General features: G+C 41.0%; 1 protein-coding gene across 2 annotated transcripts in view; it reads left to right on the top strand.

Moving 5' to 3' along the window:
* The first annotated feature begins 5,401 nt into the window (after positions 1-5,401).
* Positions 5,402-13,932, top strand: part of tgfbr1b (transforming growth factor, beta receptor 1 b) — a 45,444-nt gene continuing 36,913 nt past the window's right edge. For both annotated transcript variants that reach the window (XM_020609610.1, XM_020609609.1), the window contains exon 1: positions 5,402-5,521. In XM_020609610.1, the coding sequence (XP_020465266.1) occupies positions 5,458-5,521 (64 nt within the window). In that variant the 5' untranslated portion in view covers positions 5,402-5,457. The remainder of the gene's footprint in view (positions 5,522-13,932) is intronic.

Raw genomic sequence — 13,932 nt, 5'->3', positions numbered from 1 at the left:
ATTCCATAGTTATGCACATTTACTTCCTACTTCATTAGTGCAGTGTTACATGAACACACCACTGCAGAAGCAAATGTTTGAAACACAATTTTGTGACTTGTTCTTATTTCAAATAAAATGATTAAATGACCTAGTAAAGGACCTATATATGACTTAAAGATATTGCTGCAGTATGGGTGTAGCTGCTTTCTTTTTCTTCTTGTTTTTCTTCTTTGATTGCACAAAAAGAAAGTTGGTTATTAACACCATTTTCCCCCAACTTCAGTTTTGTCTCTCAGTACAGTTCTCTTCTTTCCTCTCTCTTGTTCCCCATAGCTTTGTTTTCTTTCTCCACACTTACATTTAAGTACCAACAGGAAACTAGTATTAGTATGTTATTGGTATACAGTCAAATTACACTGTAAATCAAAAGCTTATTATGAAGTTATTTCCTCTCTCTCAGTAACTCAGATCAGGCGGGGTTGCCCGATGTGACATCCATTCTTTATCTTGGTGACAGAATAATGTGAACACTGGCAATAATGAGATCTGGAGAATGCTCCTGGTTGGAGGGGTGATTTAATCCTGGGTTTGTGGGCTAAAGCCGTTTTCAGTTAGGACGTGGTATGCGCTGCGCTTGCTGCGGGGTGGTGGGGTGGTGGGCGCAGAACAGGGGATGAGGGCGCACACGCGCAAATCACGCACATGTTGAGCACCAGTTGCTAAGCGACCAAAAAGCTTTCCAATGGATGGTTACCAGTTATTAACACATTTTTCAATGCAAGATGTATCAATCTACATGTCAGTGAAAAGCTCTGGCTTTACTTGTATTGATGAAGAGGAGGAGACGAGCTGGAGCAAAGGTGTGGGTCCACCAAAATCAGCTTCTCCTCCATTTTCTTTGTGGTCTGTCAGGTTCTCTTCCACTCACAGAGCGCAGCGCCCAAGTCAAACTTTTAACTTCTAAACTTCATCGCGCAAGTGACAGGACCCGCGACCTTGCGCTGCGCTCAGTTCGGAGCAGCGCAGATACATGTACGTTCTTGCGCCGCCAACTCGTAGGAATGAATGGGTTTGACAGCGGAGCGCCCACCGCGTCCTATCTGAAAACGGACTGCCAGCTGGCCCTTTTTTAACACCACCACCACCACACGCAACCCGATGTACTGCATGTAGTACAGAGTCAAACCTCGCCACAGCAAATATACTGTTGACTTCAATTCATTTGTTCTTAATCACATCTTTCAAATAACACACACATTGAGCTCTAGCACTTCAGCACAACTTCAAACACTATCACCAATACAGCAGACCACACACCAGAAACTAGCATATAAAGTCTAAAACATATTAATGCTTAAAATTAAACACTGCCTTATCCTCAGAAGTGTCTTTGTCTGCTTTTCCTGACCCCAGATTCCTGATTAACTGAATTAATCAAAGAATGTCACAAAGGACAGGTCAGCATATCTGTTAAGCGTCCAGATTCACTTTGGCTCAGCAGGTATGAACCCCTGGTGTTGTGCTTACAGCCACTGCAGCAAAAGCCATCCTTCAGTGTCTTGATCGACGTGACCCTGCTGTCGATATACTTGTTTCAGTTGTTTCCATGTTATTGTCTGGCACTGGTAGTACCAGTATTCGCTCTACTTCAAGTTGAAATTTTGTGATGGCTAACTGGCTCTACAAGTAGCATCTGTTTTATCTTCCTTTTGGGAGAAGATACCTCACAGTCATGACTGTTGTAAGGTAAAAAGCATAAATACTCATTTCATATACAAAGCAATCTACTAAGAACGTGCTCACATGTATAAATGGCCAAAGCTATGTGCTTCCAGATCACTTCATGTTGCATAGTGGAAAAATTGAACCAGATTAAACTTTATTTATTTATTTTTGCACAGCATCGCTTCATTCTTGTCCTGCCACCTTGGTGCCAGGTCCTTGTGCTTGCTCCATTAAGTGAGTGAATGATGGCACTAGATGAAACATCAGAGGATTATCAATTTTGATACCAAATTTCATTGCAATCCAGCCAACAGCTGGAAAAAGAGTTCTCTCTAAACATTATTTTTCAAGCTCGCAGTGGAGCTATAGGAAAGATCACTGAGTCCTCTGTGGACTCTAAATGTCAGTACCAGTTTTTGAATACATTTTTTATATCATAAAGTAAACAAACGTACCAGAAAATGTCTTACTTACACAAATCAATGTGATAAAATACAAAAATCACCTTTGAGGAAAATGTATTTGATTTCTACTTTAAATTTTTAGTTTGGCTCATGTCCTGTCTACTAAAACTAGAAGGGGCAGGATTAATGACCTATATGGTGACAAGGCACTGGGAGGCAATTGACTTGTGGTGGCTTCACTTCTGGGAGCTGTCACATTTTCCATCTTTTGAAACTGTCTCCGGTTTGGACATAAAGCCTTTTCTTTTTTCAAGTTATAGAGCCAGTAATAAATACAACTAAAAAGAAGCCTATACAAAATGTTAATAACTTATCACAGATCATCAGAAATGTCAGGTAGAACATTAGCATGAACATGCTCAGCAAAAGCCATGGTTATCTTCTTCTTCTTCTTGTTATTATTATTAGACATGTTGTGTGAAGGACATTTTCTCTTCAAGGAGACACTGGAAGACATTTCTCAAAAATTTCATGGCCACAAAGAATAAAATAAGTAAAACTTGCTTAATATAAATAACTACACTATTTTAGAGATGTTATTTTTCATTTCTAATGACGAGGTGTGTTGTGTTGGATGGCCACATGTCCCTAGTGCTCCTAAAATCGTGGTTAAGGTCATATTGACAACATATGCTATTCTGTTTGCGCTGTTATTAACACACTAGCATTTTAAAATATATTAATGACAAAATCTTATGTTTCTACACACACTTTAATTATTCTACAGTTTGAATTTTTTTGGTAAAGTTTGGTGTTTCCTGCAAAAGTCAGTTCTGTACTATTAGGAATTTCTTGGATCCAGCATGTACGTATTGGTAGCAGTAGACACCCCCACATTACTTTCAGTATTCAGCTGTGATGGCTGCCCCTTGCTCTAGATCATGCCTCATTTCTGCAACTCTACTATGTTCTACTTACAGTAACCTTTGAGTAATGGCTCAATCAACTTCCCATCACCCTCAGTTACCTTTATATTTCACAAGAAGCCACTGGAAAGTTTGACCTTTTTTCACTTGATGTATAACTAACTTGTTTATAAACAAGCAAAAATAATTAAGAATTATGCCATAAAATCAAATATCACAGATGTGTTTTCACATTCCAGGAATGTAGGGTTGTTGTGCGCTTGAAATATTCAGTGAATATAAATGCATGCGTGCAGTCACAACTGATGCCTAGACTGGGTTGACTCATGTGGACAGCTGAAGGTTGTGTCTCAGAGGAGTTATCAGACTAGCCGAACAGCAGAGATTCTCCTGAGTGGCACTGCCAAAGGAAAGTGAATGAGGACATATTTAAGTGAGTACTGAAATTGAGCTTTAGTCCCCTGTGCTCTCTCCCATCGTTATTTTCTGTGGAGAGACTTTTGATTTCTCCACTCCAGACAGAGGGTCAGAATGTATTTACTGGAAGTGTATTCACTTTTTCCACTGAATCTCCAGTCATGGTTTTCTTTCTGAAAAACAGAACATATTTTCTTTTTCTTCCATCATCATTCTGTGTTCCTAGCAATATCATCACTGACCTTTACACTCTTTAGCACTGATTGCTTGTAAATTTTATTTTCACTCTGGATAAATGCGTCAGCTAAAGGCCAAAATATAAATGTAAATGAAACAGATACAAGACTTAAACATGAGCAGCATGTGATTACTGCTAAGAGCAGGTGGTGCTTTTGTTTGTGTGTGTGTGTGTGTGTGTGTGTGTGTGTGTGTGTGTGTGTGTGCATCAGGGGCAAGGAGTGTCAGAGGTGCCTTCTCATTCAACATCTGTCAATACAGCATTAGGGATTTGAATAAGATCCTATATATTTTATGTTTTCACATCACATGACTTATCTCACTACATCTATGTTACTTTATTCATTTGACCACTAGCATAATTTTTATTCTCAATCTTTTATAGATATCTACATTTAAATATTAATGAGATGGTACCATTTTGTGTGTGTGTGTGTGTGTGTGTGTGTGTGTGTGTGTGTGTGTGTGCGTGCAGAGCCGTGCAGAGCTCAGCTGGACATCAAATAATAGGCCTTCATCAATCTCTGTCACAGGAATAGGGAGAACACATGTTGGGTGTGTGTGTGTGTGTATGTGTGTGTGCCTTTGTATTACTTACATTATGAGGACCGAAACCGGTTAACACACTCACACTGTGGGGACTCGACCATCCTTGTGGTGACCAGAAGCTTGTCCCCACAAGGAAATCATTGAATTTTAGGGTGGCAATATGGTTTAGGGTTAGGATGGGGTTAGGTGTTAGGCAAGTAGTGGTTATGGTTAAAGTTAGGATATGTCTGGAGGAAATGAATGTAAGTCAATGTAAAGTCCCCACAAGGAATGAAAACACAGCATCTGTGTGTGTGTGCATCAGGAGGAGGGGAAATGGGGCAATGTTGTGTGTGTCTACCCTAGAGATAGAGTAAATATGGACAAAAGAAGAGTTATAGGCTTTAAAATAAAATTTGTGTGTAGCTATGGTGGTTGTGCTGGGCATCTGTCGCAATGTTTCTGTGTATGTAAAAGACTAACATATGAATAACACACATGGGTCCTTGCCATGTGTGCATGTAAAGGATGTCTTATCTGGGAAAGAAAGTAGCAGTAAAACAAATGTAATCTCTATGCGTTGCTGTTATTATTATGATATGCTCCCTCAGTTAGAGCCACAATGACACAGACATTCTGTCTGACAAAAGCCAATAAATGTTGCCTTCCTCTCTAACGTTTTCTTCTCAGGAAGACATACATTTCTGTGGAGGTTTCCATTTAAAGCTGGGGGTGTGAGAGATGTACAAAGAAATCACGCATATTGCATATATTTATTTAGCCTTTAGCTATACTGACGTTTCCCTAGGTTTTCAGACTGAATTGCCGTAAGTTTCTGGCAGAAATAGGCTGGTTAAAAGCATGAAAATGATACTTATGATAAGCTGTTTTGGGAGATATTAGGGATATAAAATATTTGTTTTGGTATAAGGTGGTTAAAATGTTATAGTACAACGTGTTATTCATAAAAAATATGATTATTATAGAAATAATATGAATCAAACTTTATAAATGTGTACTTTAACATTATAATGAATAATAACAGTTTGTTTACAGCAGTGGTATAGACGCGCCAATGGGGCGGAGTGTGGCAGGGATCTCCGCCAATCAGCATCGCCTTTTCCCTTACAAAGCGCTGACAAGGCGGAACTTTCGGCTCTGTTAGCCAATGAGTGTCTACCTTGCTGAGAGCAATGAGAAGTTAGAGGGTCGGGCTGCCAGTCTGGTCCGTAGACACGATGGATGCGATATCGTGTTTAATACTTGTTCTTCTCTTCGGGACAGGGATACCAGAAAATGCCGGTAAGCGCCCTGGAATATATATTATAGAGTTGTGTTTTGTGTTTAACGCGTATTTATCAAACTTTGTACTCTCGGATTAGAGTCTCAGTTCCGTTAGAAAAGCTCTTTGTTCAAGAAGCGTGAAGAAGCAGAGTTTGCCTAACTAAGATGGCGCAGGGTCGGCGGTCAGCCTGCTGCTGCCTGTCTTAGGAATGTTTATTGTCTGGGAAATTAGGAGCAGGGAGCTAAAACTCACGCTGGGCTCAGAAAGTGCGACGGCTACACCTCAGGATGAAAGCTGGCCTCTCTTCGGCTGGGTTTAGTCACAGCTGTTGGACTCTGATTTGCCAACAGACCACTGGAGTCCGTCTGTAGGAACACTCACCAGTTTTGCAAACACAAAGTTGGCAGCATCACTAAGTGGATGTTTACCTTTAGTCAAGCACTGCTTGTTCATTCACCCTGTGGTGGAAGCATGTCCACTCGCACGATTTTGGACACACATTTGACCTGCATAAGTTGCTGTGTTGTGTTATGGCTGTACCGTTATCTCTCGGTGCATCATGGTTGTGCCCCAGTTAAGTTAGCTGCTATTTTCTCGCCTGATACACACAGTTCTCGTTTAGCAATGTTTTAGGGAGACATCTGGACTCATTTCAAATAACTTTAGCGTTAAAGTAAACATTCCTTTCCCACTCGAGTTAACTTAATTAATTTTAGTCTGTTGGCAGTGTATCTCCTATTTTGTCTAACTAGTGTGAACGGTTGTCATCGTTAAGTTAATTTAAACTTGTTTAATAGCTGACAGATTGATTTCTACTCTGCACCAGGACTTTAGCCTGCTAAGTTAGCTTCTAGCTGCCGTCTATAGCGCTGTTTACCTACAGTACACAATTGTGACGTTTACGTTGTCGTGTTTAGCTGTGCCTCAAGGGCCTGGATAAGTGTAGTGTTTCTTGTGATGGGCGATTGCTTGTATTGTTAGTTCAGGTTCAGACATGCAGCAGAAACCGCGCTAAAACAGTGTATAGTCAAAAGGCGAGTACAGATTCTCCTAGTCCACTCGGTCTACCAGTGTACAACGAACTCGGGTAAACCAGTGTCCATTCAGAACAGCCCACCACTTCACTAAAACTCGGCTTTGGAAATAGCTTTTAGTTGACTTGTTTTAATTGCAGTGGAAGAAGTGTTTATGAAAGACAACTTCATTCGTGGTGAAAACACGGGAGCCGCTTAAGGAGCTCGGAAGAATCATGTGTGATGGGGTGTTTACTGAGTCCGATATCGCATTGCTCTGCAAGATTTGTGAATTGGGTGCAGCTTTTAGAGAATGGCACTGCTCTCCAGCCACCATCACCGCTGCTACCATTCATGCTTGGCTGCCTGTGCTGAGATTTTCATTTTGCGATGGAACTGTGGGCGTTTTTCTTTGTTTCCTTAGTCTGCACGTGATTGCAAACGGAGAAGGCTTTTCTTATAGGTACAAATAGCCTATAGCGTTGTTTATTTCTACTGACGTGCAGACGAAGATGTTTTCTTTGTGTGAAATTCCTTTGTGTGTATGGAGAGAGAGAAAGAGAGAGAGAGAGAGAGAGAGAGCCTCATCATGAGTGGAGAAGCATGCTTTTCAAACAGCATATAAAGATCTTATCGGAACCTGGCCATGCCAAAAATTACTGTCCGGTCCTCATAAACCACACAGCTGCCTCAGATGCAGACTGGTTAATAAACTGATATGTCGACTTGGGGACACACAGGAAGTGAGGGGATTCCTCTCTTTCTTCAGCAATGGAATTGTGGCATAGCTCCATGTTCGGAGCTGCATCGTTTACATCAGAAAAGAATCCCATTACACATGGATATGATTTGACACGGCATACATTTGATTTGTTTTCTGAGTGACATAAATATACAGACCGTATAAGATTGTATGTACCTTGATAAAGAGAGAGAGATCTGGTTAAATGATATCACACACTGACAGCTTTACATTGAGTGTTCAGCACCACGCCCCTGCAGCTCACACACACTTGCTTCAGCAGCATTCACATACAGCGGTGTGGTACACACACACAAGCATCCGCACACATCGGGCAGTGGGCTAAACTGGGTGGTGTCATTGTTACTCTCCTTATCCTACCAACCTCGTTCATCCTTTTACCTGAAAGGCTCTATCCCCATGCTTTGTCACTTGTTTCTCCCTCTCCTTCCATCAGCTCTCCCATCTTCCACTTGCATTTTATCTGCTTCGAGTCTTGTGCTTCTCCCCTGGCCCCAACAGGCATAGTAAGTAAATGGGCTACAGTTAGCTGGAGTGGCTGGTACAAAGGATTATTGTTGTGTCAGCACTCTGAGTCAAATGCAAGTGACTGTCCAGGGAGATTGAATCCTGATGCGGGTGGATCGGTTTAGGATGTTATTTCAGCTGTTTGTGCACCAGGGTTGCAGCTGGTAATGAAATATCCCTAGCTTTAAAGACATATATCATGCACTTGGTCCCACATTCCTACATTGTACTGATACTGACTATGAATGTTGGGGGTTTTTGCATTTTAATGCAAGAGATTAACAGGAAATGATCCAAGACATTTGCTGACAAATGTCTGACAAAATGTCTCATTGGAATATTATTTTAATTTCCATTGTGAACCTGTCATAGTGTTTTCTGTTTTTTTTGTATGAGTGTCTAAAAGTGCACTACTATCCAAACATGAACAGATTTTTGGAGTATCCTAGTTATGTGCTGTGTAGGGGCGTGATGATACATGACAGTGTATCATGACATTACATGATATTGTGTTCATACTGAGTTTCAAATGTGAAAAATCCATTTTTTTTGTTGCATATGGTATTAAACAGATACGGTATCTTTAGAGTTTGAGGCTGTTGGTCAGACAAAACATTTGAAGACTTCAGCTTGGAGTCTGGAAAATTGTGATTAGCATTTTAAGTTATCCTTTGACATTTGATAGACTAATCAATTCTCAAAATAATAGATAATTAGTGATGAAGATAATTTGTTACAGCCCCATGTGCCTGTGTGTTTCAGGTATGTCCAACAATACTACACTCAGATTAATCTTTTGTGCTTTTGTCTGCATGTAAGCATACCAAAACGTCCTTAATCTTGTCATTTTCCACTCAAAGCAAGGTTAGAACAAGTGTAAAGCATGTGGTGGGGATTGCATCCAGTCATTAAAGCTGTGAAATTTTGAAAACAAAGCAGTGAGATTCATTGCTCCACGAGTGAAATGGCGAAAAGTATTTTTCAAATGAACTGATGCATATAATAATGTAATAAGAGGTCTAGAGCCCCAGTGTAGTTGAAACCAAAGTGTACACCCCTTTAGAAAAACAGCAACAAAAGCAACACTATTACAGGAATATTCTTCCTGTAATAGTCATGGGTTTTTTCATAAATGCTGCAGTGGGAACTTTTGCTTCCTCTTTTCTGTAGGACTCAACAGATATGTTTTGTGTAATAATTTTCATACTAGCATTGGTAAAATTATCCCCTGGAGATGGCAAGAGTCAGTATTTTGCACTAACTTCATCTCTACTGTGTTCTTGCCCCTCTCTCCAGCAGCTGGAGGACATTTTTGTCAGTTGTGTAGTGTTGTTTTTCTGTGTGCTGCTGCTGTCAGTACTAGCAGTGGAGCAATGCCAGGCATGCAGGTGACTTTGGACGTTCATTGTCCCAACCCAGGGAACCATGACTAATTTGAGATGTTGTAGCCGTGCCAACGACCATTGGATTCAAAGGCTCCATATAAACTGAATGCACTATTACTCTGCTGAAAGTACAAGCCAAGACATCCCCTTCTCCTGCCTTTTCAGTAAAGCGATATACTGCTTTACTGGTGTCAGAGTGAGGTACTTTGAATTACACACAGAGGTGAGGAAGCAGCAGGAAAAGTCTTTGGAGCCTTTTCCATATTTGGTTTTGTGTGTGCGCAATAATTTGCTCTTTTTAAAAATATCTATATTCTAGACTGTCAGAAAATCAACTGACATGAATTTCACAGATGATGTTGACCACATTAACATCAGTATTCAAATGCAAAAGCATGAGCATATTTCTGAGTATTTAAAAATCAATACAGACTGCTGCATATGTGGCAAAATTTAAACTGTGGCCTATTAAAAGTGACAACATATAATGTCGGGCTGCCATATGGATTTGTTGGAATAATGAGACAGGCAGCGCATATGTATTTTGGTTGAAACAAAACAAAGTTTTTTCTTCTGAGACATGGTTACAGCCCAGTTTGAGCTTCTCTCGTCAGCTATCCACTGTGCATGTTGTTATGTTTGATGTGTTCTCACTACGCCATTAGTCCGATGTTTTGACCAAAAGAAATCTCTGAAGGTTACAGTTATTATCTCAGTAATACACTTATAGAGTAGCAAAATAGAGTAGGGCTACAATTAACTGTTGACCATACATATGGCAGTAAGTGGTGATGCTTCGTCCATCTTTATATACGCTCTATGGGCTAAACCAAAACTATGCTCAAAGCAACATTAAAGGGAGCTGTAGGCCAAACACTTTCTTAAGGCCAAAATTCCACAGTTTTAGTGAAACTATACTGTTTTAGTCTTGCAACCCTCATGAGACGTGTCATATCTGGCATTTGGAAGATGATGGTGGTGATTATTTGTTGGACTCCTCAACTCAGTTTGTCATAAATGCTTGTGTGGACATGCACTGTGTCTGGGTTAGAGCAGCTGCCAGGGTGCTGGCCGTCTAACCTTTAGGTCATGCTACTCCATATTTATAAGACCAGTGGGTTGGACAGATGTACTGCCTTTTCATTCCCTCCTATTCTCAGTATGTTAGGCCATCCATTCCTTTCTCTTTGTTTTGTAGGAACCAGAAGCTGCCTCATCTTCACTTGATCTTTATTGATCGCATCTGCCAGCAAAGAATGCTTATGTCTAAATGTTCTGCAAGTGCAACACAGGAAAACCAGTGGTGACCAAGTCTCTTACAGCCAGTTTCTTATTGTCAACACAGAATCTTTGGATCATTAGTTCCTTACAATAGTAAGAGAATCACTGTGCGCACACAGTCGGAGATCTACCGGTTTGTATACACAAGTGGTGTTGCTCTTCAGTCCCGCTTTTCTGAAACTCAATACAGATGGTACTGAAGGTGTAGCATGTTACTTTACTTCCCTGTTAAACTGGACTTTTCTGTCTCCCTCTATAATCTCCTACCTAGGCTTCATGTCCAATTGATTGATCCTCAATTTGCTTACTGTCAATGACAGTATGTTTTATCCTTTATAGGATAAAACGCAGTTTGGTGCTAGCTTCAATCTCTTAAGGTAAAGCAATTCAGTACAGCACATAGTAGCCTTTTTTTGTTGGCTCTGTTTGTGTGAGGGGGAGCTTCCCCCAGGTTTGAGACAGCAGGCCCCGTTGCCCAACACACACACATTAAGAGTGCACATCTGGTATGGACAAAGGGCCGGCCATAAGGAAGCTGGCTGGGTGCATGGGGGAAGGGTAGGTCTGGGCCATCATCTATGGAAACAACTGTGGGCGCTGAAAGGCCCCACAGAAAAAGGGGGAATCAACCTCTCTCTCTCTCTCTCTCGCGCTCTCTCTCTCTCTCTCTCTCTCTCTCTCTCTCTCTCTCTCTCTCTCTCTCGCATACACACAATTGTGTGTGTGTGACACTCATTGACATAATCCATTCCCTGGTGCTTTACCCTAACTTTAACCATCACAGCTAAATGACTAATCTTAACCCTTCCCCCTAAACCTAATTCTAATCTGAAACCAAAAAGCAAAATTTAACTTAAGTTGTGCTTGTTTTGATCCCACAGTTGGACTTCACATTAGTGTTGTAGACAGCCCTTTTCCAGTTTACACTGAAACGCACACAATACTGCCCCTGTGTTCTTTTTACATAGATGCGGCATCCGGTCATAAGAATTGTGACATATAACGTGTATTGTACATACAAAGCGTAGCTGCAACATTGCTGCTTTCAAAACCACAACTGATGGACAGAGTAGGGACATGCCTTTGCTCGTCCCGCACATTTACGACATGATTTAGACTCCTGTAAGTAACGCTAAAATGTAATTTCCCTAGCAGCACGTCACAGAAATAACATTTCATCTAGAACTTAACGCCCCTCTGCCCACACCCACTCAGGCCGCCTCTCCCCTTTTACACAGAGGTCGAGGCAGAGCGGTTATCCAGACATTAGACCAATGTACGTGTCTTCATTATTATTATATATTTTAATGTTTATTGGTAGCAGGAATTTCACTCTTGGCTTCTGGTAAAACACTTTCAAGGCCTTTTTGATTTGGCAAGTTCTTCAGAGGAGGCTCATTAATAGGCAGTTGCATGCTGGCTGCTGCGTGATCCCCTTGCAGTTTGTTCTTTACTTCACCTGCAAGCAGAGAAAGAATGAGAGGTGGTGGATGGGCAAATAGCATTATAAATTACATATTCAGTTGCTCTTATTCTCTTCATGGTTGAAAAGGCCCCCTGACAATTCACATGATGCTTGAAAGAGGTCCAGTCTTGCAACAGGTCATGTTTATTGTTGTTGTTTTATATATATATATTTTTATATTAACATGGTGTAACAGGTGTTAGCCTAATTGAGCCTCATTGTGATTCTTTTACTTGCTCTCATCCCTGGTGCTGAAGGTTCTAAGACCTCTGGGGTGAAGTAGAGAGTCTCGACAGGTGGGACGGGACATCCACTTGCATATACGCAGCAGGCACAAAAAGTGTACAGCCCTTTTGACGGCGGGCACCAGGTTTCCTCCATCTCATCAACTGTTGTTGACAATACAGCGCTGAGGTTCCATTGTTAAAGATATCCTGGTGCTGGGATAGCCAGTGAGTGTCTTTGACCTCCTAAGGTGTAAATTGGAGAGAGAGTGGTACTGTTAGCATGGTGCTGGATGCATCTTGGCACACCAGTTCCAAGCAGTGTGCAGCAGTGCAGCACATTTAACAGACACAATCTATGGGAATGTATTCTGCAGCTGTTTGGCAACCTCCTTCTGTTTGAATTTAGCAAGAACTCAGGTATGTAAATAGAATTTTTTTTGTGCTCATACTAGTCATCACAGCTGCTCCATCAGTTCTCAACCCAAACAGTTTCCATATGGGGGCAGTCTTTTTCAGCAACACCCTCTTACTTGTAGCTACTAGTTTGCAGTCCCATCTGGCACTGTGACCAGATCTAGGAGCATGTTGGAGTTGGGGATTACTGCAGTACCAGTTGATATTTACATTTGTTTTTTTAGTATTTGACATGCAACTCCAGCTGCCTCATGATGCATCTGTGCTCTCTTCAGCCCCCAGGCCAGTGGCAACAGAGGCTTGTATCGCTTTGAGAATGGGCTCCTCCACCACCACAGCAAGGACATCCAGCAATTTATCAATCAAATGAGAACTGTATTCTGTTCTTCTTCCAGTCTATAAGTGAAATAGAGGATGTATTTCTTTTTTGCCACATTTTCATATTAGCTTATAATGAGCACATCAAAATAGCACAGAATTGTATGGAAGCTTTTACCTTGAGCTTTTCAAAATACTCGCAACCAAATGGCATGCAGACATGGGAATATGGGGAGTACTGCTTTTCCCCCACTTAAAGCACTGGAATAAAGTGATTATGTGATGTGAGCTTGGTGATAGCTGGGTTGGGGCTGGAGTTTAAGGCATGATGGGTATTTGAAATGTCTAATGCCACTACCCATAGTGACCTAAAGAGAAAGCAAAGTGCTCACTATGTCTCCTGTCAATGTTGGGCTTTTTTTAAATTTCTGTGGAGCCTGCAAACAGGGCTTTTGCTCCAAACTGTCAGGCAACTCACCTCCCATCAGGGAGAAAGCTTTTCTGAGTACTTAAGAATGTACAGTATTTAATTTTAATAAAATTAACTGCCAAGTGGATCCCTTTTGAAATGATTTCAGCTCCCTCCATCTCACAGTTTTACACTCTGTCTGTGCCTCACACACCAGTAGGCCTAATTTTTTTTAGTTTGTAATTTCCATAATGCTAGGAGTCTTGTGAAAGACACTAAAAGTGGTTAAAACTGGATACAACATCACAGTGTTATATTACAATGACATCATGAGTTGGATGTACAGTATTGTTCAAAATAATAGCAGTACAATGGTCATGTTGGCTTATGCTGAAGAGGACATGCCCTTGAAATGGTTGTTTCAACAAGACAATGACCCCAAACACACTAGTAAACGAGCAAAGTCTTGGTTCCAAACCAACAAAATTAATGTTATGGAGTGGCCAGCCCAATCCCCGGACCTTAATCCAATCGAGAACTTGTGGGGTGATATCAAAAATGCTGTTTCTGAAGCAAAACCAAGAAATGTAAATGAATTGTGGAATGTTGTTAAAGAATCATGGAGTGGAATAACAGCTGAAAGGTG

Source organism: Monopterus albus, unplaced genomic scaffold, assembly GCF_001952655.1.
Source record: "Monopterus albus unplaced genomic scaffold, M_albus_1.0 scaffold100.1, whole genome shotgun sequence".
In the NCBI taxonomy this organism is placed as follows: Eukaryota; Metazoa; Chordata; class Actinopteri; order Synbranchiformes; family Synbranchidae; genus Monopterus; species Monopterus albus.
This window is presented reverse-complemented; position numbering and strand designations above follow the sequence as displayed.